A 23,667-nucleotide genomic window follows, 5' to 3' on the forward strand; every position below is an offset into this window, starting at 1 on the left:
TTGCAGTGATAAAAGTCTGAGCGGAAACCTTAAAAATAGATTTAGATGTAGATTTATTTTTTCTTGTAGAAGAAAAGCTCTTTGAACTGAAGTGCCTAGCTGATACTCCAGAAACATAGGTTCATAGGTTGGTACTAGGCTATCGGCCCTAGGGCCTATACAAGCCTAGCCATAACAATTTCCTGGTTATTTCTTCCCACAATATTTACTTCCCTGGACCCCTGTCTAGCAGGGTGACTGACGTGATCCCCAGGGTGAATTTCCCATCTCCCATCCAACACTATCCTATGTGACTAAATCAAAAAAAGACTTTTGAATGTTCTCTTGGAATCCCAGCTTGTGTAAAAGATCTCTCACTCAAGTGAGAGATGTCTGAGACTATGAAAAATACAGTCATCTATATATATGGAAAAATGTAGATACCATGCGGCCTGCAATGAGCTGTAACCGGAACTAGACACTTTGTGAACACAGTGGATAGTCCAAAGTGTAAAGCAGAGAAATGATAATGTGACTCAGACACACAAAACCTTATGAAACGCCTGAAGTCTGGATGAATAATGATATAATAAGCATCTTTTAAATCTAGTGCTACCAGGAAACTTAAATGAGGAAAAAGAGGTAACAAGTTGTGAAGTGAAAGCATTTTCAACTTGGGCACAAACAGGTTTAGGAAAGAAAGATCCGGAGCTAGCCTCCAAGCATTTTCTCTCTTTGGCACTAAAAACATCTTTGAATAAAAGCTTTCCCAACCTAGAAAGGAGGAACTGGTTCCATCACCCTCTGGCACAGCATGAACTAAAGGACAGGGAGAAATAAAAAAAGAGTCTGGTCTGACAAATGAGGAATTACCCTCTGAAAAGGAGGGATTTCCTCTCACTGCCATCTGAAACCATAATCCTTGATGAATGATGTTCAGAACCCATTGGCCTGAAACTAACTGTTGACAAAGAGAAAAACAGAAACTCAGATTTCCTGAGAGGGAAAATTGACTACCGGGGGGAGGGATGACAAGGTCCATTAAAAAGTAATTCTGACTTGTGGGATTTTCCTTGCTTTCAGAGGCAGGTTCTTGAATTCTTTTTGGAACTCCCTTGCCATTTCTTCTTAAATGTCTGTTTAAATACATTTTGTTCAGACTTTTTTTGTCAAAATTGGATGAGGGCTTAAAGAAGCCCTTAGAAAATTTGGAACAGAAGTGCTGAAAAATCTTAGAAGTTCCTGTATCAATTTACCTCTGCAGCAAAGGGACCAAAAACTAAATTCTCTATCCAAAGGAGAATTTAAAATCTCATTTTTCACATCATCAGGGAGATTCTGAGAATGCAGCCAAGCAAACCTTCTCGAAATAGTACCAATTGCCACAGTCTTGGAAATAGTATCAACTGAGACATACACACACTGTAAACAACGAGTTGAGACTTGTACAATCCTTACTGCTTTTCCTTCCTCCCAATACCCTTACATTTTGATAGTAAGCCTCCTTACTTTGGTATCTAGTCTCGCCTCTTCAGGTAACTACCACAGAATACATATTTCTGTAATAATCAACTTGCTGAGACCACATATGCATCCACTTTGTATATATACTAACTTCATGTTGTTTTCGTTACTTTGAGCATTTACTTTTAAAAACAACCTTAATTATTAGTTTGAATCTGTTCTTTTTCCTAGTCTTCTATATAACTGTCAAACCTCTCCTATGTAAATATGTTTCTTGTAATACTGCATTGTTTTTTGTAAATCTTGTACTGAAGATTGTGATGTTTAATCTCTATTGACAATGTATTTCACTTTTTTTTATATCTCTTTTGAATTAATAGTGTAATATTACTGTCTGCAAAAAACTCGGGGCTTACTACGTTGTTTCTAATCATCTCATGCCACAGGTTTGCAAATCACTTGCAATAAGCATTCTTATATCTTGACTACAATATATCCTCATAACAACTATGAATTCTAGTTAAAATACCTACTCCATTCAAAGAGCTATCAGCAATATTTTGTCACTTCATCACATTTTAGGACACAACATTATTGCACTATGTTTTAGAATGCTAAATGGTTAACCATCCCTGCCACAGCCTGCCTCTTGCTAGCCAGCCTAACTTTTAAGCCTATCCATTCCAACTACATTCCTACTTTCAAAATAAAAATGAAATAATCTCCTTATAATTTGCAAAGGATCATAGGAGGTTACTAGGTTATTGGCCCTGAGGCCCTTATAAGCCTAGCCAAGAGTTTAGCCCGTGTTTAGACAAATCAGCACCCAATGCCCCTGTCCAGCAGTTACGAGTGGAATCCCAGGGGTAGATTTTCTGTTTCCCATCCAGTTATCCAGGTTGCACTTAAAAAGGTGTAAAGAGGTACTCTGTGTGATGTGGAGAGGGAGTCTATTCCATAGATGAGGGAGTCTCTGGGATACAAATTTGTCCTGCCAACAAGTTTTGTTGATATCACAGACCAGGTTAAGGTCATGCATGCGGGTTACTCGAGTGGAACTTAACTTGCGAATATGCAACTGTCCCATCAAGGTAGGTACACAGCTAAGTTGATGTGAACTCAGTATAAGTGAACATGCATCAAGAAAGTTCCAAGTTTTGGCATACCTGTACACATCCATCTTTACCAGCATGAATTCTTGTGCTAGGCGTAGATGTACAGTGCATGAGAAAGGTGACCAAAGCTTTGTAGACTGTCATATGTCAGATATCCTTGTCTGGATATGCTCCATACACTTATGGCTACTGCAAAAGTGATCTAATGAAGCACACTGCTGGTACCAGAAAATGTATTGGCATCAAAGTTAGACAAAAGGGGTTGAGGTCAAGACCAAGCTCAACTTGACTACAAGCTGGAATCAACCTTGAGAGATGCTGATGTGTGACCTGAAAGCACAGATGATGCTGACACTGAAAGTCACGTCAACACCTTCTAATAATCAACATCTAACCAGAAGCTGGCATCAATGTAGATGTGAAATGGGCAGGAAATTGAAAAGCATGAACTATAACCTTAAACAGCCACAAATGATGCAGTTGGTTAAACAGGCATGGTGAGATGGCCAAACTAAGATACAGCTTGTCTGTAGCAAAAAGCATGTCTGTCCATGAAAGACAACCTCAAAAATACATATTCTGAGTTAGAAACACTAGGCACAGGTACAGCCTAGAGATAAGCATTTATGTCTGTAAAGGACAACCGCACCATTACAGATCACTCATTAGAAACAGTGAGCCACATCAAAATATGCCACAAATGATAACACAAAACAGGGCAGGTAAGATTACCAAACTGTGAACTGACCACTATAATTAGGAATATTTATGCCCATGAAAGGCAACATCCAAAATATGCATTTCATAACAGAAGCACTAAGCACAAATGTAATCCAGAAATAAGTAATGGTCACTGTCCAAACAGCCAAGATACAGTCTAAGATTAAAGAACAAAAGAGGTACTGGGAAGAAAAAAGACTGAACAGTAGTTCCAAATTCAGAAATCATATCTCAAAGGGGGATACAATAATGTGCGTGCAAGAAGCTAATAGTAAGAAAATGGTGAATAACAATAGAAAAAGGTGCAGATTACATAAACATTAAAATATCGACCATAAAACTGAATATTTCATAGTCAGAAGTGTTCAAGAGTTGAAGGAAAAACAGTGAAATCTTTGTCTGAAATACCAAAATTCACCACAGATACTGAAAAATAATGGCCTGGGGCCATTTACAGAGGTGATGGAACATGAAGAATCTTGAGTCGGGGCATTCTATGTGAGGATTATGGGTAAAATGGAGGAGTTTGGCAAGCTGGGAAAGTTTGAGGTGCCAAGCTGACCAATCCTTGCCAGTCTCAAGGCAGGCTATATTGTCTCTAAAATGATAGAATTTATCAGCCATCTCGTGCGGCTCTATATAATCTATACTGGTACAGGCTTTATTATATGATCATGAATTATTGTAAAAATGCTTATTAATGACATCTTGAATTACTTAGACTTCATCATTGTGAATTTGGAATTATTTTTAAAAAATGGGAAAACGTTCTTTTGGATCTGTGACTCAATGCATAACTTGCTTTTCAAGCCAGCATAGGAAATGAGTAATTTTGTCTTAATTGATTGCTTGGGCAATTGAGTAATTGATGAAATGTTTTTCTTAATTGTAGTGAACTTTGCTATAAAAAGTGATTTATTCTCTGTGTAAACCATAACCTGATGAGTTTTACTTCAATTTTAAAATAAAATCATCCCTTCTTTTACCGTGGTGGTTCCTGGCAGTTTTTCATCAGTCTCAAGTCCTATGAGTGAAGAAAGACGGACCAATCCTGTCACGTTCAAAAAGCTATTCAACAAATTCCCTGCCTACCAAGTTGTTTTATTTTAATAAATGCCCCCTTAACTACTTATATACAAACTGCTTAGCTTAGCAATTAGCTTCTTGTAACATGTTTCTCTGCCTGGTTAATGGGTAAACAATATTAATTTCCTCTTTCTCTGTCTCTCTCGCTCACCTAACAGAAATGTATGCCATTCATGGCTATCTTTCAAGTTTTGTCTTGCTTGTAAATTACAAATGATTATGATCAGAAAGGGTTTTTTTACTGAGGGAGGTTATCCAAACTACAACATACAAATCAGGTGATCAGTAAACAAGCATACACATATGCAACAGTAATTTAAAACTCATTACAGCTGAGTGCGTCTCCAGGCGTTTCTTAAGTTACCTCCTACTGCGCCTCCAGGCGTCAAATATTGCTTGTTCATATTTGCATTAATAATTCCAAAACCGTGCTACATACAAGGTATCAGACTATTTTATCTTGAAGCATACATGATAGCAAACACAAATGCACTGATATTTGACCTCTGTCAGTGAGTATTTGTTACACTTGTAAGGTGATAACTTCATTTTTTTAAGGCTCAGGGCAAACACACTGGGAGTTAAAAGTACACACTCAAAAGAGCTGTGCTGGAGGGAATGAGTTAACAGGGTTTCATGTGGCCAGGATATAAAAAAGGCTTAACCTTTGCTCATCCATAAGGAGACATTATAAGAAACTGAGAAACAAATCATAATGAGGCATACATGATAATCCATAGACAAAATCCAAAGCCAATAAATGGAACTCTATTACCACATTTGATGTAATAATCCATATACCTTTTTTTGCACACATTATAAAATATACCATGATATATTGCTACTTATATTCCTATTAAATATTTATGATGATAAATGTTATTAATAGTCTTACCTAATCCCCTTGTTCTGAGAGACAATGTGGTGAGACAATCTGGAAAGTGCAGATATGACCTGAGTAAGACAGAACCAAAAAGGGAACAGTTAGGAAATTATGAACACTGCACTTTTTCACTTCAGCTTTAAATACTGAAAAAAAAAACACTTGGTTATATCTTTCTGTTTACTTTTGTGGTTCAAATATTCTGAAATGTTCCAACTATTTTACTGTTAAACAAATATTCTGTTCTCCCTTTACAAGTATGCGTTTACCCATGTCAGTTGCTATGCTTTCTTGTTTAACTATAGAAACATTCAGAAACATCTGTCAAACAATGCCAGGTCATTCATATGAATATTATGAAGCTTTAAGGCTGGCCCTGAAATACTTCAGAAAAATATAAAAATACAAAGAAAAAGGTGCAGCTGTGGTGAGAAAATGAGCTTTGGATATCAAAGCTGGAAGTTCTTGAAGCTTGATTATCGCATTACTAACAAGTGGTCAAGCCACAGGACAGAAAATACTGATTATCAAAATGTAAATGGCACATCATTATATTACGTAAATCATTTTCCTGTTTTAATAGAAAGCAACAATAAAATGGGTTGCCAATTTGCCACAATTGTCTTCGGTAGTACAGCCTAAGTTTGTGTCATTAAAATCTGTACTTAAGCATGACAGCAGTAGTAGTCTCCAACATCATTTGCTGTTAAATAAAAAGTGCACACAGGTGTAACAAATGCCAGCTTCAAAATCAGACAACTCTGTTCAAGTCTACACAAGGATAATGCAACTGTTTGACATCCACTGAAAGAGGACAAATCAGTCAATACTTAAGGAAAGAAACACAGACTGTTTTGGAAAGTATGATAATAAAACTAAAACTCTGATTCTCTAGTCACATAATGCAGAAAATGAATTCAATAGAAAATATCAAAGGCAGCAGAGGCAAAGATGGATTGACAGCAAACATGGATTTGCAAGAACTTAAAGATGTTGGTAATACAAGCCTGGTGTGTTGAAGTCCCATCACACATACTCAGTTTTATATATATATATATATTTATACACAGATACACACACATAACGTGTATGTATGTATATATATATATATATATATATATATATATATATATATATATATATATACACACACACACACATACACACACACACACAGTGACGTATATGTGTATAAGTGTGTGTGTGTGTGTGTGTGTGTATATATATATATATATATATATATATATCTATATATATATATATATATATATATATATATATATATATATATATATATATATATATATATATATATAGGTCCCCTTCAGTCGATCGAATGTATATATATATATCTATGTATATGTATATTTGAATGATGGAATATACACGCATGCATATACATTTATTATTTATTTATTTGCAGTTTGTTTTCTGGATAGTCCACTGGGCTACAAGAAGCCCATTTTCAATGGAGTCCTGGGGAGAAAAGCTCCAGAGAAATACATAGTACAGAAAGAGCATAAATCCATAATATACATTTCAATTAAATTTTAAAAACATATTTTGTATAGTACAAACCCATATTGCACAATTCAAATAGATGTTACATAATACAGGTGGTGCAGCGGTAGCGTTGTTGCCTCACAGCAAGAGGTTCTCCCATTCGATTCCCGGCTGGAGTGCATGGAGTGCCTTCTGTGTGGAGTCTGCATGTCTTCCCCGCGGTTGGGTGGGCATTCGAAAAGCATGCGTAAATGGGCGTGCCTTCCTTGAAGGTTGAACGTCGAGCTGGCACCTCGGCGTTCATGAAAATCTACTGCCAATCATTAGCGGACCGAAGTTCCGCTGTGGCAACCCCTAACCGGGAAAAGCCGAAAGACAACAACAACAACATTAGGAAAATTACATCAGGTAAATTTTTTTTTTTTTTTAGGGAATTACAATGAGGTAAGTATGTAAAACTTTAGGAGGTAGTGACAGGCAATAAAGTTTGGAAAATTAGGAAGAAAGTGTGGTAGCATTAGGTTGGATGAGAGCAAGAGCATTTCCATTGTGAAGGAAGGTTTGAGTGCAGTGAGGTTTTAAACAAGGATAGACTGCTGGTGGTGCGGATGGGAGAAGAGAGAGAGTTCCAGAGGTGTGCAAGAAAGAAGGACATCAATACATATATTTTATATATGTATACGATTGTCTCATCCAACACTGAATGCTTCAAAGAGCAAAGAAAGAAGGTTAATACTTACAAAACAATACAACACAACAATACAAAACTTAACCTCTCACAAAACACCATTAGGTGGTTTAGCAACTACCATTCTGATAGATCCCAGGCTGTGAAATGGAAAACTGGTACCTCTGCCATCCTTCCAACCCCAACTGGGGTACCCCAGGGATCCATACTCAGACCTATGCTCTTTAATATTTTCATTAATTATTTCCACACATCATTTCCCAACACCAGAATAGTACAATACGCAGATGACTCCACACTAGTCTCCTCTGCCTCCAACCTCCTTGAGTTCCAAACTATAACTCAAATTGCTTTCTCAACTACTGAGAACTGGATGCTTCAAAACCATATCTCCCTAAATACCAATAAATCTAAAATCCTACTATTCACCCCTTCAAAATCTATCCATCTTGACAAAACCTCCTTTAAAATTATCAGCCATGCTAACTCCACTATAGAAATTGTCCCTTTTACCAAACTTCTTCAGTTACTATTGATGAGCATCTAAAATTTGATACCCATATTCAAACTAAATATTAAGAAAACACATCAGTAACTTGGCATGCTGTACAGAAACTCACACTTCCTCTCCCCCTCAACTAAACAGACCCTCACCTCAACCTACTTACTACCCTCTCTGTTGTATGGTGCTCCCTTACTAACCAACTTATCTTCCTCTACCACTTCTAAACAGGAAACCTGCTACAACAAAATCTCAAAGTTTGTAACCTAATCCAAATTCTCTACTCACCACTGTATACCTTTCCATCAGCTGGAATGGCTAGAACCTCCCAATTACCTGGACTGCCTCCAACTCTGTACAGCCCACAAGCTTATTTTCAAACCTAATACATGTTCAACACTTGCTAACATTTTACATTCATACACCCCTCTCAGACCCCTAAGATCTGTCCTCCAAAACGTAATCTCCGTGTATAAACCAAATTGTCCTGCTGGGCAGCTACTTCTATCCTTTACCTTAGCCAAAAAATGGAACTCCCTCCCTCCATCTCTAAGAATCTCTGAAAACTTTGAACTCTTCAAAATCCATCTCCATTCTCACCTCTCCCATAGTTGGAAGTGCAGTTGCACTCTACCTACCTGACTTATGACACCCAAAGTGCCATTCTTCCCCTTACTTACCAGGGGTCTGTCCCCTGATATCTACTCTCAGATCACTGTCTAACATTTGTAATCTAGGAACAAATTCTACCCTCTACAACTGTTCTCAACCTACATTCATGTAAATATGTAAGATATACTGTACATATGTTGCAGTTCAACTGTTCTTACTTGCCATTTTACACCCACAAGGTATTTACTGCACCTTTTAGCAACTATGTATTGAATTTTGTTGACTTTGAACTATTTTGCTTTTACTTTGTACTATGGATTCTGTATTATGTAGTTTTATTATTTGTACTATGGAGCGTTTTCCCCCGGGCCTCCACTTAAAACAGGCACTTCGAGCCCAGTGGACCTCCCTGGTCACCAAACTGGAAATAAATAAATAAATAATACTTTTACAGCAAATCAAAGATATAAAAAAAAAAAACCTTGATAATCATATATACCAACTTTGAGATCGTACAAGTGTGGAGAAAGGGACAATTCTCAGATGCATCTCTACCAAAATCTCAAATACAAAGCAGAAGTTAGGCTGAAAAACAAGGAAAAAAATTTTCTGTTAGACTGCGCACACACTATATATACATATTTATATATATATATATATATATATATATATATATATATATATATACATACATACATACACACACACACACACACACCCACACACACACACAGGTAGTGACAATAACACAATGGATTTAGTATGCAAATAGCTTTGCTACAGACAAGTGCATTATATAATAAAAAATGGAAATTAAAAAGTGCGGAGCTGCTACAAATAAATGTAGAGTAAGGTATAGAATTAGAAATACATATAGTATAACTATGGTAAACAGAAACCTAATCAAACAGTAAAATAAATATATACAGAATTGTCTGAGTCCAGCTCATTATATTTATTATGAGCTTCCATTAAAGGCACTAACATCATTCACTCTTTTTTTTCTAGTGAACAGCTTTACCTTCCTCAGAGTCAGAATTCTTAAGTTATTACACATTTAGAGAGCCAATTCAAAAACTGAAACTTAAAAAATCAAGTAACAAAAACAGGTGGTTTCACTGTTCTGGAGTTTGATTGATCAAATAAAAACTAGAATGATTTATGGATTTAATAACCTAAAGAGCCACTACTATATGGTTGCAGATGTATGAAGCAGTAGCCATAAAACTAAAATTGCACAAAGTGCAGTTATGTAAGCAAAACGTACCATAACAAGAGATGTTCAAATGATCAATACTGCAAGGAGCCTTAGCTATATGGGTTACATCCTGTCAAGGATATAACAGGCAGACAGCTTCCAAAGTTTCAGGGTACCTTCCACATGCCTAAATTGTTAAGCAGCTCAAGCTGAACTAACTAAAAAGACAAGTTTGGTTGCAAAAACCCTTCAGTGCTTTCCTACCAGCAGAAAGAGAGAGGTTGAACCCTGAAATGACAATGCTAGGAACAACAAAAAATAAACGTCCGCACTTTGGAATAAAAAAACACACCAAAAAACAAAAGGAATGGAGGGAGGGAGCGGCTACTGCAATTCATTATAATCTGAAACTATATGCTCCCAGGTATCCCTTTCTTCCTCATTACACTTCCAACATTTACCATCTACCTGAGGAAAGAAATTGTTGGAGTTTCCTTAGGGTATAAAACTACCTATATGCAAATACTTCCAGGCAAAAATCCTAAATCCTATACTTTCTAGACTTTGCTGCATATTTGGGAGCCATAGATATGTCCTCCCATTGTTTCTTTGTATATTACTTATCTGATCTCTCTCGCCAAAATTTTCAGACATTTTCTGATTGATACCTATATTTATCATGCAATATTTTACATGCCCTACAAACTATCAATTTTTTAACAGCAGCTTCTGTTTTAGATACAACTAAGAACTCAGACATGGCAGGTCTTTCATTTAGGATTCCCCTATCCCTTTCTCTTTTCCTATACTCTGATATCAATCCTTGATAAGGAAGGCAATCTTTAGCCTGCAGTCCACATCTCTTCTAGGCTTCTTCCCATTCCATTATTTTTCCCTCTCTAATTATTTGTTCCCAATACCTTGGTTCCTTTGTCAGCTTCCTCCGGTAAATTCCATGCCCCCTGTTGCCTATTCTCTGTACCTCTAACTGCAGTCATCCCTACTGGCACTCCTGTGTTGGCTTAGTTCTTAGTATGCTTCCCATTACTTTATGAATATAGAGAATAGTTATGTAAGAACTTACCATAACCTTAGATGTCCCTCTCTTCCATGATGCAATATTCATAACAGTAGGGAGTTGCTGCCTGCAGTGCTGCCTTCTGGCCAGTACACCAAAGTCTTTGCTTCTGGAGGGTACATGTGACGTCCCTTGTCAGGGCCATAAACTGACGTTGGGTATAAAGGTGACGTCTGCACGCACCCTCCTCAGAATTTTCCTGCTGCAGTGAACGCCAGACTTCTGTTCACCTGTTCCAAAAGCAGATTGCGTTTTCAGATGACCGTTTTCCTGTCAATACAGATAAGTGCCCTGGGTTTTTTTCATTACCTTTGATTATTGCCAAGTCTTACATGTCAACTAGAAAGGGGATGTGTGCTTGTGGGAGACAAATTCCTCACAAGGACGTGCCCAAGAAGTGTGTTTTTTGCATAGGCGAGGCCCACAACCATAAGTCCTGCCCTACTTGCAAATCCTTTGTTCCAAAAACCCTTCGTAGCCGTCTTGTTGCACTAAAAGTATACTTAGAAAATCAGAGACTCAGACATCTTGTGCTTGGTATGGAAGGGGAGGTAGGTCCATCTGAAGAGCACCTGAGGAAAAGGCCACGAAAGTTAGGCCGGAATCCCACAATGTGCCTCAGGTGTCCGAGAAGGTTCTTGAGGCTGATGAAAGCCCGGCATCTTACCAGACATCTGTTTCCAAGTCAGGCCCGGGAAACGCAATGGAAGCCAGGGTGGCGGAATCTTTTAGTACGTCCACTGAGACTTTTCAGCCATCAGGTCCTGATGGCAGAGGGGTACCACGTCTCACTCTATCGGAGGGGCCTTGCTCCTTCACTTCCACTCATGTAGAAGTCTGCTCTGATTCTCTCCCCACCAGTCACTTCCTTAAAAAAAAAAAAGCAAAAAGTTAAACACCCTGAAACTCAACCAGATCCCAGATGGGAAACCTTTTCTCAAAGTCTTTTTAAGGCTTTTCAGGCCTTGCAGACATAACAGGCCCCACCAGCCCCCTCATCTCTGCCTACCTTACAGGTATCAGAGGAAAAGTATTCCTCTTCAGATAAATCTGTTTCATATGAATCCCAAATAGAGTCCCCAAAGGATTTCATCACTCCAGAGGAGGAAGACTCAATTACTCCTGAGTCTCCAGGTGAAGAAATCACCTTTGGAGACACAATCTCCCTTATGAGGGAGCATTTTAAATGGCAGGCATCTGAAGTATCTGACACCAAGAAAAGGTACTTCGACCTTTTACAAATGGAGCAATCTTCTCTTTCAGCAGTGGCCCCCTTGCTTCCTGCATTCCAGGATGCCTTCCTGACTGATTCTCTATCCCTTGACTCTCAACCACCAGCTTCCAAATGACCAGATCATTTTTACAAGGTCCCACAGGGTACCCAATACCTCTTTAGGAACCCACCAGCAGACACAGCAGTTATTGCTGTCTATGCTGACAAATCATCTAGACAACTACCTTTGACTGCTCTTTATCCCACAGACAAAAACAGTAAATTCATGGACAGAATAGGAAAGAAAGTTTATACCTCCTCAACTCTGGCTATTAGAGCTCTTAACTACCAAACACACATGGCTAGATATGTCCTGGATACCATTACCAAGGCCTCCACATTACTATTTGAGGTTCCTGACTCTCCCATTAAAGCACAAGTAAATACCCTCCTCTCCACTGCATCCCAAGTAAATAGGCACTCAAAAAAATTGCAGTTATGATGCTGTGAAAGCCACATCTAAGTCTGCTGCATCTGGATCAGTCTTGAGGCAATATTCTTGGGTGAGACTACAACCCCTACCCATGGATGTGCCAGAAAAAATGGTTGGATGCACCTCTGGATAATAAAGCTCTGTTTGGACAAGCCTCAGCAGAACTCATAAAATCCTTTCAAGAAAAGGGTAAGGAACTGCAAAACCTTAAACACCTACTATTGTCTCCTATATCAAGATACCACAGGAATTACCCACAAAAACCTTCGTTTTTCAGAAGGCAGTCCTCACACTCTGCTCCACAGTCTAAAGGATGCAGACAAACCAGGAAAAACTCTACTCTAAGATTTCCAACCACTTCTTCCACTACACCCTTTCGAAGCCAGTTTGACCACTCCAGACTGCATCCTCTGTGACTACCCACCCTTGCACCAAACCACCCCATTTTCCCTCCGTCTCACCATCTCCCTTCCCTCCTGGTGGAAAAACACAACAGAACAATGGGTACTCTCCATCATTCTGTCAGGCAACGTCATGACTTGGTGGATGACACCCCCCTTTCATGGTATCCCTCAACCATCTGCAAGCCAAACCCACTTTTTTCCACCCATCATTCAACAGCTTCTAGATCAAAGTACCATAGAACAGGTACCATACCATCAAAGAAACATAGGATTTTACTCCAGAATGTTTCTGGTACCAAGGAAGGACGGCCCATGGAGGCCAATCCTAGATTTATCCTTTCTAAATCTCTTTCTCAAAGTTCCCAGTTTCAAAATGATTACCTTACCCCTAACTCTTACCACTCATTCCAAATCAGGCTTTCATGGTAGCCCTAGATTTGAAGGATGCCTACCTATGAATCCCTATTCACCCAAATTACTGAAAATACTTCAGATTTGCAATAGGCTCTTGCCATTTGCAATACTCTGCCTTGCCCTTTGGACTCTCTACTGCTCCCCAAGTCTTCACAAAGTGCTTGCCCCCCCCCCCCCATCGCTCACTGCAGGACCCAGGGAATTCAGATATACCCATACCTGGATGACCTGTTTATCCTTCATCAAGACTGCCCAGTCCTCCTACTTCATCTACAACAAGTAATGTCCACCCTATCTCAGTTAGGGTTCACCATAAACCACGAAAAGTCTCACCTGATCCCCTCCCAAGACCTGGTTTTCCTGGGATGCAGGATCAAAACAGACAAAATGAAAGCCTTTATTCCAGATAAAAGAATCCTAGAACTTTGCCTACACTTCCAAAAACTTCTCTCCCAAACTTCCTTGCCAGCTCAAGAAATTTTAAAAGTTCTAGGCCACATGGCATCACTCATACCCATGTTGCCCCTGGCAAAACTCCACATGCGAAAAATCCAGTGGGTCCTGAAAAACATATGGAGCCAATACTCCCAGCCCCTGGACACCCCCCTCCCCTTACTTCAATGTTTGAAGAAGGAACTCCAGTGGTGGATATCAGCTCTCCACCTCAACCAAGGGACCCGCCTTCAGGTCCCTGCGCCCCTCCAACAGGTATCCACAGATGCTTCCGACCTGGGGTGGGGGGCAGTGCTACTTCTATACCAAAAACAACTGTTGGTGCAAGGCACCTGGTCAACCCAAGACAAAAGGACCATATCAACATCATCGAAATGAAGGCTTTACACGCTTCACACTTGGCCGTACTGACCTTCAAATCAGCCCTTCAGCCAGGAACCCTGAAAGTAATCACAGACAATATGACAGGACAGGAAAGGGAGCCAACTGTGTACAACTGGTAGCAGCAACTTCCCCAGCAATGGCACAGTATTCTGATACAACAGGGAAAACTTCCCTGTTTCTTCTCCCAGGAATGACAAGAGTCTATATCCCTTGCCAGCTGAGGGGAACTCAACAACCGTGGAAGATGTGGCTATCCCCCAGTCCATATTGGCTTTAGGTGCTTCACCAAAGGGCTTCAGAGTAAAATATGAGTGCTATGTGGTTTAACAAATGGTCACAGCACAGTCACCCACCTCCGGCTGTCAGCCTGCTGTGGTGTCTACGGCCTTTTGCTTATTTTTTTCTTTATGTGCTTTGAAGAAAGACTGACTGTGGGACCAGTAGTTTGTTTCATGGGGTCTGGCCAAAAATAGTGCTTCTTTCCTGGGGAAGACAAACAGAAATTACCAGACCACAAAAGCAACTTTTTTGACAGAATTAAAAAAAAAAAAAAAACAGTAAAAAGCATTTTAAAACATTGTGCCACCCCAGCAATGGTCAAATAAACAATTTCACTACAGGAAAAAAAAACAAAAAAAAAAACTTTCAGTTACTTTACATCACTGTTAAACTGACAGAAAAATAAATGCTCTGTTTAAAAGTATGCTACAGTTCAAGACAGTCCATTAACACACAACACTCCAGCTTTAAAATAACTTTCCTGAAGATGAAAGTGGTAAAACATCAACAAAATTAAGAAAATGGAATTTTTTTCACCCAAAAGGAACTTATCTGCCCATCAAAGGAAGTACAAAGCCAACTGTTGATCCATGAAATCCTCAGAGGATCATATTCTTCAACTCTAAAGCTCTAAGGCTTCATGCCCAAACTTGTCTTCTAGTCAGCTCAGTCACAGTTTGGGTTTGGGGAAGGTGACCTGAAACTTTAGAAGTTGGACGGCTGTTATATTGTTGGCAGGATATAACTAGGGTTACCACCTGTCCCACTTTGTGAGGGACAGTCCCTCTTTGGGCAATTGTGCCCTGCAAAAAAATTGAAAAAATGGCAAATGTCCTGAGATTTTAGGACAAAAATATTTCCTATATTTTATGTAATAGTTGCATAGAACAGTTATTCTGTATCTGAAACACCTAAATGTTATAAGAAACAGAATAAGCAACTAAAATGCTGCAAGAATAAGCCTTTATTTAGGCAAAAAAAATGAAGTTATGTCCTTTGTACTGGCCGTGGGTATGTTTCACCATGCAAAATCTGACGTTTGTACCAAAAATGTCCCACTTTGGGCATTTGAAAAGGTGGCAACCCTAGATATAACCCATACAGCTAAGTCTTCTTGATTAGTGATCAATAAGATGAATGAACATCAAAGTGTGATCTTGCCCTAAATTTGTTTAATAGACATACTGGAAATTCTTATTTTTGATGGCACTGTACATGTAAAGATGATTTCTTAGTCCACACATTTTATTCCTTCCTCTCGCACTTGTTCAGAAGTTTCTCTGTACCCCAAACTGTCATTATGTAATATCTGTCCAAAAGTCTATGGTCTCATTACGAGGAAACAGACTAACATTTCTAAGTAGTTGTGTTCAACACAAATGTGTAACATAACTAAGAGAAAAATTCCATTACCTTCCTCAGCTGGGCATAACTGTTACAAAATTATCTGCCCATAAAAAGATTTCAGTACAAAATAATTCAAAATGATTTGACAAGATTGCTATGTATGATTAGAAATAATAGCAGAAAACCCAGCAAACAACAGAGCTTTAAAGAGGCATACCAATGTACGAAAGACACATGTAAGACTGAGAACATTTAGGTAAATGAACAGTGGTCTATGTAGGCATTAGTACCTTTAAGTCATTTCCTGTGCAAAATGCAGACATACTTGTCATGAAACTGTTACTGCTAATGGGCTACTGTCATAGTTTCTACTACTATATTTATAAAGCATTCAAAGCTCAGTAAAAAATACAACTTGCAAAGAATGACCACAATACATTTATACATAATGCTGTAAGTGCTTCTTAATCATCTTAAAAATCCAAGCAGAACCAAGTCAAAGCACAGAAAATCATATATGGGTTTCACTCAAACCATCAATTTCTGTTAAGTAAAAATAAAGAAATCTGGTAGTAAGTTTCATTGGTTCCTTTTTTTTTCAAAAATATTTCTGCTTTTAAATTCTATGACTGTAATTATGTTTTTACCTTTCTTTGGCAGTATGGCTCACTTGACTTGTCCTTGAGCTTGCTACCATGTGGGAAGTGTTTCACATATTTTTTTTAGAATGTTTGTTATTGAAACTGGCTTTGTAGCTCTGTCTTGCTAAGCCAATTTCAATAAAAAGCACTGTAATAATGACAGAGGGACAATCTTTCACTCGAAGTAAAATACTGTCCCTCTGTCATTAGCGACACAATAAACACACACACACCACATCCTTTCAGAATAACAGTGATATACAGGCATGCGCACAAACTCTCGCATCTCCCTACATCGTTTTCTCTACATACACATAACGTTTTGTTTCTCAAACTAAAGTGTGTAGTGGATATAATTTAATGTTCTCTTATAACTCTGTTTTAATTCACAAACTCAATTCTTGACTTCGGCTTAATCTCTGAATTTTGAATGCTGGAATTTTCCTTTGAAGGGCTGTTACATGAAACTATAGTTACATTTTCCACAGTTTGCCTTAACTATCCACTTCCGCCTTCCATTTTGAGGGAAAAGTTGCGACTTGGAACTCGTAATACCTGTCTGGAAAACACATTACGTAAATAGTGGTTCAGGTTTTATACTATCCCTTTAGTAAGTGGAGAGGTACCTGTCCACTGCATCTGTTTTGGAGGTAAACATACCTCTCAACCTCTTTTAGCAAGATATCTGGACAAGGCCATAAATAAAAGTGGGATATAGGCCCAAAAATAGGGACAATTTTTAAATATTGCTCTTAGAAAAGTTATAAGGTTGATAAAATAACAGGTTTTACATTACCATGCATTTTCTGAATGGTATGAAGTCTGAAACTCTTTCCCTGTCATTATTTTTTTTAACTTCAGTTTTAAATGATTTGCCACTAATTTGCCAGAAAACCATAACGTTATGAAAAACGGACCAAAAATGAGGCAAAAATCTGGACATTCTGTAAAAATCTGTACCCTCTGTGGTTCTGTCATGCTCTCGCAAGACAGTGGAAAAAAGACTGAGCTTCTCATTAGTGAGGAACACACTCAAAGACATTACAGAACCACAGAGAAACACAGTGGGATGCACTGTAATATGAGTATACATTGGTACAGCTGGGACAGTGATGTTGTGTACCACCAAGTCTGTACAGCTGTGATGTGTAATGCTTCTATTGCCAAATCTGTACATATTGCTATGTATGACATGACTGAATGAATCTTTCAGACTCTGCTCACTAACAAAAAGGAACCATCACTGCTTCATGCATCTTGACAGGAAGCACTCAGTCATCAAACATTTAGGGTAATATTGACTGATTACTATTAATAAATATTGATACATCTACATAAATACAGACTTACTGTTGTTTTTTACTTAAAATCTAAAAAGTAAAAAATAAAAATATAAAAATATTTTTTTAATAAAGATTGCTTTGCAAAACAATCACAGAGAAGCTGATTTCAGAAAAGCATTCTAGGTTGGTTTTCCTGATCATGGTAATGAGGTACCAGAAGAAGGACCAGGAATCACCAAAATGACCTTCAATGCTTTTCTGAAATCAGCTTGTCTGTGCTTGTTCTGCAAAGTTTTCACTTTTCTTCCTTATTTTTTTTACTTTTTAGAATGACTCAATAAAAAGCATTCTTTATTAAAAAATATTTTATTTACATTTGTATTTATGGTTGAAATAAGATCGTAGAACAGTGGGGCTAAAGAGGCTTCTACATAAATCCACAAGTTCATAAATTTAGAGACTAGGGATGTGGAGATACAGGGATCCCTCACAAAAACAATTGCTTTATTTGTTTTTTTATTATTATTTTTGATAGCTTGGAAGTAATTGTACCTGTGTCGACTGCATGGGTTCCGATAAAAGTTATTTTCTTTAAAATGACAAAATCTGAATAGGATTAATTAACTGAACAAAAAGAGTCTGAAAAACTGGTTAAAAGTGTAGTGTGCTTTTAATGTCCAGTGAAAATATGCATCATAGTTAAATGTTTCTTACCCAAGTGTGTCAGAAAGAATGGCATAAAAACAATTAATTAGACAGAAGGAAAAGGTAGTTGAAGATTACACAATGCAGTTTATACAACATCGGACTTGAACCTCCCTCACTCCTGCCATCCTGACAGCCTTCTATAATGTGTTTCTAACAAACAGAAAAACATAAATTTATCTACAAGGAACAAGTGGAAGACTGAAAAAATAATCCAAAATGAAGGAGTCACTCACAAACCTCCTTACAGTGTGCGCTTGCTACCATTACAGAGTGGAATGCAATATCAGCAACATGTGAATTAAAAAAACAGATGAAAACACAGTTTAGAAACAAAAATAAGCTATCTACCAATTCTCTCTTTCTCTTGCCTCTCAACTCAATTCAACTATAAACAATAAAATGCCTAAATGACATGCCCCCACAAGCAAAAAAAAAATCGCAGCTTACTGTATAAGCACATACTATCAGTGAAAGAAGTATATTTCCCATACAAGTGCATTTTCAAATAATTATTCTGGGTGGCGCAGTGGTGCAGCGGTTAGCATTGTTGCCTCACAGCAAGGTGTCCTCCAGTTCGATTCTCAGCAGGTGTGCCTTCTGTGTGGAGTTTACATGTCTACCCTGCATTCATGTTGGTTTCCTCCAGGTGCTCCAGTTTCCTCCCACATTCCAAAGACATGCACATGAAGCATTTCTCCCCGGCCTCCTCTGAAAATAGGCTCCCCCCTAGTCGAACTTTCCTGGTAAACAAATATTGGATAAATAAAATAAATAAATTACACACACACACATATATATATATATATATATATATATATATACACACATACACACATACACATATGTACACACACAACATATATTTGTGTACTGAAAAATGTACATCACACATGACAGCTGGCATTACCATTTTGGGCAAATCCTGCTTTACTTTGATCCATCATAATGGAAAATACAAATTCACAAACTCCAGGATGATGCAGTGTTTGAATAATTCAGAAAACATTCCCAAGTCTCTTGAGAGTTACTGTTGAATACACACAAAAAAAAAAAACGTATCAGCAAGCAACTTACAAGTAACATCTGTGATAAAGTCTTTACCGGTCATACCAACAAGGCATGACAAAGATTACATTATTAGTAATAATGAAGTAAATACACATTTGAATGCTCTTGATATAGCTAATGTGTTTCCAGAAATACTTGTTAAAAATTCTTGGCAGCCTCATGCAACAAAATAGGAGAGGATGAGTTATTTTGATTTTCATGATGATTGGCATGAGACAGCATCTGAAATTGCATGCCATAATGTTGGACTTCCAATTAACTATATAGTTAAATATTAAACATCTCCAAAGAGGGCTTCCAAGATGGCTGCACACCAAGTAACAGCTTAATTTCAACTCTCTCACTATGAAAATAGAAACTCGGAAAACAGAGCCAGTAAATTTGTCTTTTGTGGCAAATTTTAGTTACTGGCTAGTAAAGAAGAAATTGAGATCTTGAAAGAAAATCAGTTACAAAATATAAGGAGAAAACACTGGCTGGGAAGAATCCCGCATCTATCGGTACAACACAAAGCAGTTCAAGTTCCAACTTTGCTGCAAGACATGACTTCCAGTAATCTAGAGGAAAAATAAGTTAAGTGTGCTCAGAGGTGATTAAAATAAATGAAACACCAAAGGAGTATATCAACTCAAATAATAAAAGGCTGGGAAAAAATGGAAGAAGCTTTAAACAGATGTCCAGATGAGCTGATAGAACTTTAAAACTCAGACGTCAAACTGAAGAAACGGCTGGCTGAGTATGAGAGTCTGCTCAAAAAGACATGTTTCAAAGGTAGAATTAGAGGACAGAGAACGTAGGCAAAACCCTGAGATTTTCTGCTCTCCCAGAGAAACTGGAAGAAACAGACTGTATTCATTTTATGAAAGCATAAACAAGCAACTGGACTCATACACTACAGTAGACATTAACTGAAAGAGCACAATGTATGTATGCTCCAAACCTAGACATAAGAAAGCAGCCAAGTAAGGATGCAATTCTACCAGCAAATAATTGATTCTGACAAAACTGTGGCAAAAGGACAAACTACTAAAAGTTGGAAATTGCTTGTGGAAAATTATTACTCACTGTATAGCAGGCAGAAGAGCAGTACATTTATTCTAGCAATCATGGAATGTCAAGAGGCAGGTGTGAGATTCAAGCTGCTGCATCCAGCTATCTTCAGAATAATTTTCCTGTCAGGTCATACTTCGATGCAGAACATGTTAAGTAGGAAATATGAAAGTCTGCCCAACAAAAAGTGAGCTATCAAATAGTAGTAGTTTCTGCTTCTTATTCTTCTGAAAATAAAGCTCATAGCAAGACTATGCCAATGAAACCTTTTCCAATGATCCAAAGGAAAATGCTTGTGAGACAGAAAGAATAGAAGCTGACTAGAAGAATATTTGAAATGAAGCAAAGACTGGATTCGTGAGATGGAAATCAATTGGAAGAAAACCAGAAACTTGGAAATTAATGAATAAATGTGGGATTACAAAGCATCCATCACATTTGTGAAACATGGCAGAACAAGAAAACCTGGAAATATTGGTGTTCTCTGACTTTGTTAATCTTGTAGGTGACTCCATAGCATATGCCCTAATTCACATTAATGTTTGGAAGAACATCAAGGAGAATGGAGGAGAAGGGAAAGAGATAACCAAGTAAAAGAGTTTTTGTTCATGAGTATTTTTATAAAACATGTCATATACCGCAAGTTATGAAGTAAAGCTTTTTCAGTTGTGTGTGTAATAGGGATAGCTAAATTAAAAGGTGTCCTTTTTTGTCCTCCTCTATTTCTTCTTGTCACTTTTAAGAAATGTAGGTACTGTAATGTAAAAAAAGAAGAAAGCCTGGACAAATAAGCCTGATAAATAAAACTGATATACTTTTTCTTACTTTTGCATTGTGGAATGCCTGGATTAATGCCCTTGGTATGATCTAACAACAAGGCTTAAGGAGAAGCAAGTAAATAAAAGAACACTGAATGTAATAAAAAAAATCCTCCAGTAATTAAATGATCAAAGTGCAACAAAAGAAGCTTGTAGCTGAAGGCAAAGGTGTATCTGATTCTCATTTTTCTATGGAGACATGCTGATAAGGGCAATAAAAATAGAATATCCTTTTTCAATGGCTAAAAGCTAACATTTTCTGGAAGCATTCAAGTTGTATTCTACACGTGGGAGAGGAATAAAGATAAGACAAAAACAAACAGCACCCAGTGTAAGTAGAAGCACAGGCTATACCATGCATCTCTTTCATGGATAATCTTCATTACATGTCAATTCAAGCATGTGAGTATAGCTGTCAATCCGGGACAATTGTTACTCTAAGGAGGCCTGAACATTATTTGAAGATGTACATAGTTGTGCGCTTGTGTTAACAGATTATGGGGGTGTTCCGGGAGTGTTTTTGGAGGGTTTTCATTAAAACAAAAAGTCTTGCAAGATGTGACATAGGTTCTGTATAAAAGATCAACCTGCCAACCATAAGTGTATGAGTGTAATACAAAAGCTGAAACTAGAGACTTAAACAAAACTGTTATACATAACAGGTGGGAATAATAACTTTTTATCATAACGACAACATTTCCATATCATCTGTAAATATAAATAGTCTCACAGCTACATATAAAAATAAAAGTGTAGTAAGAAGTTATGTACTCATCATAACATTCCATTTGTACTATTCATTTTCATTCTTCCTCAACATAAGGGTTCCGATCAGATTTGGCCACCTTTTACAGCTCATGGCTATTGCAAACTCTCAAGCTTCTCCCTTACCCATAATGCTGCAGTCCCCTCCATACCTCAGATATTGTTTGCTGCTTTTCATTGTTATGTAATCATTATTTCTTACATTATTTGAGAAGCCACTATCTGGAGCTCAAAAAAGAGGAACTTTGGTTCCTCCAGTATTCTCTCACCCGTCCAGAAGTCATAAACAAGAAATGTAGGGGGATGGAGGGAGGGGAGTTGAGGAAGAATTAAAATAGACAACACAGATGGAATGTTATGGTGAGTACATAACTTTTTTATCTGATGTCAATCTTTACATATTCCTCAACATGTGGGACAAAGTCCCCAGCTACCTGAAACCCAGGAGGACTCTAAGAAATTCCTGAGTACTGTTGAGCTGAAGGCTGCACTTCCTAGAGACAAGTTCAACTTTGTAATGAGCAATAAAAGTATGAGGATTAGCCCAAATGGCTGCAGTACACATCTCATCCATGGAATATCTGGATAGAAGTACTGAACAGGTTGCCATGTATCTAGTTGGTATAAGCTCTCAACAGTTTTGGAAGGGATAAACCTAACTTATAGTAAAAATAGGAAATGCAATCAGTTATCCATTTAGCCAAGGTTATTTTGGCAACTGGCTTTTCAAATCTTGATTATGAAAAAGAAATGAATAATCAATCTGATTTTCTGAATTTGTCAGTTCTGTGCAGATAGAAACGTAATTGTCTATGGATGTCCAACAAATGTAAAATGTATTCCCTTTTTTTGGAGAAATTTGGGAAGAGGACTGGAAGGTTGATTGATTAATGTTGTATCCTGACACCACCTTAAGAAGAAAAGGTTAAGTGGTTCATAAGGGATACCCTATATTTATAAAAAATCAACTAAGGAGGTTTAGAAGATAAGGCTTAAGAATCGTCAACTATGACATGAAAATTAGAAATAGCAGCCAATTGTACTTTAACTGTTGATGAACTGAATCCTTCATTAAAATAGAACTATGGACACTGGTGCTGAAAAAGCATCAGTGTTTTTCTGTTGTGCCCAAAATATAAATCTTTTTCATTTACTTTTATAATCTTCCTAATGGAAACTTTGTGGGAAGATAAAATAATGTGATGGATGGGAGGACAGCCTGGCCTGCCTAGCTATCAATGGAATTGGAGAAGCAATGCACTCAGCTTTAAGCCTAAAATGTCTGAGTGAATCAAATCTGTTGGGTAAGACAGAGGGTATGGAATTGGAGCCAGGAGCCAAGGAGGATGAACTACATGAGGCCAAGGAAGGGGAACCAAATCTGTTGAGGCCAATAAGGGGCAATCAGAATTACTGTGCTCTTCAATTGGGATGCTTTATGAAGAAATTTGGGGATCAGGGGTGATAGGGAGTAAGCATAGAGGAGACAGGGGGGCTAATCATACAAGAGATCATCTCT

General features: G+C 37.8%; 1 protein-coding gene across 1 annotated transcript in view; it reads right to left on the reverse strand.

Annotated features, from left to right (window-relative positions):
* VAV2 (vav guanine nucleotide exchange factor 2) overlaps positions 1-23,667 on the reverse strand; it is a 3,316,635-nt gene that overhangs the window by 2,002,514 nt on the left and 1,290,454 nt on the right. Inside the window, exon 3 of the mRNA XM_044058536.1 lies at positions 5,260-5,318. Within this exon, the coding sequence (XP_043914471.1) occupies positions 5,260-5,318 (59 nt within the window). The remainder of the gene's footprint in view (positions 1-5,259; positions 5,319-23,667) is intronic.

The sequence above is a fragment of the Protopterus annectens genome, chromosome 16.part0 (assembly GCF_019279795.1).
Source record: "Protopterus annectens isolate FY-2018-M chromosome 16.part0, PAN1.0, whole genome shotgun sequence".
Taxonomy (NCBI): Eukaryota; Metazoa; Chordata; order Ceratodontiformes; family Protopteridae; genus Protopterus; species Protopterus annectens.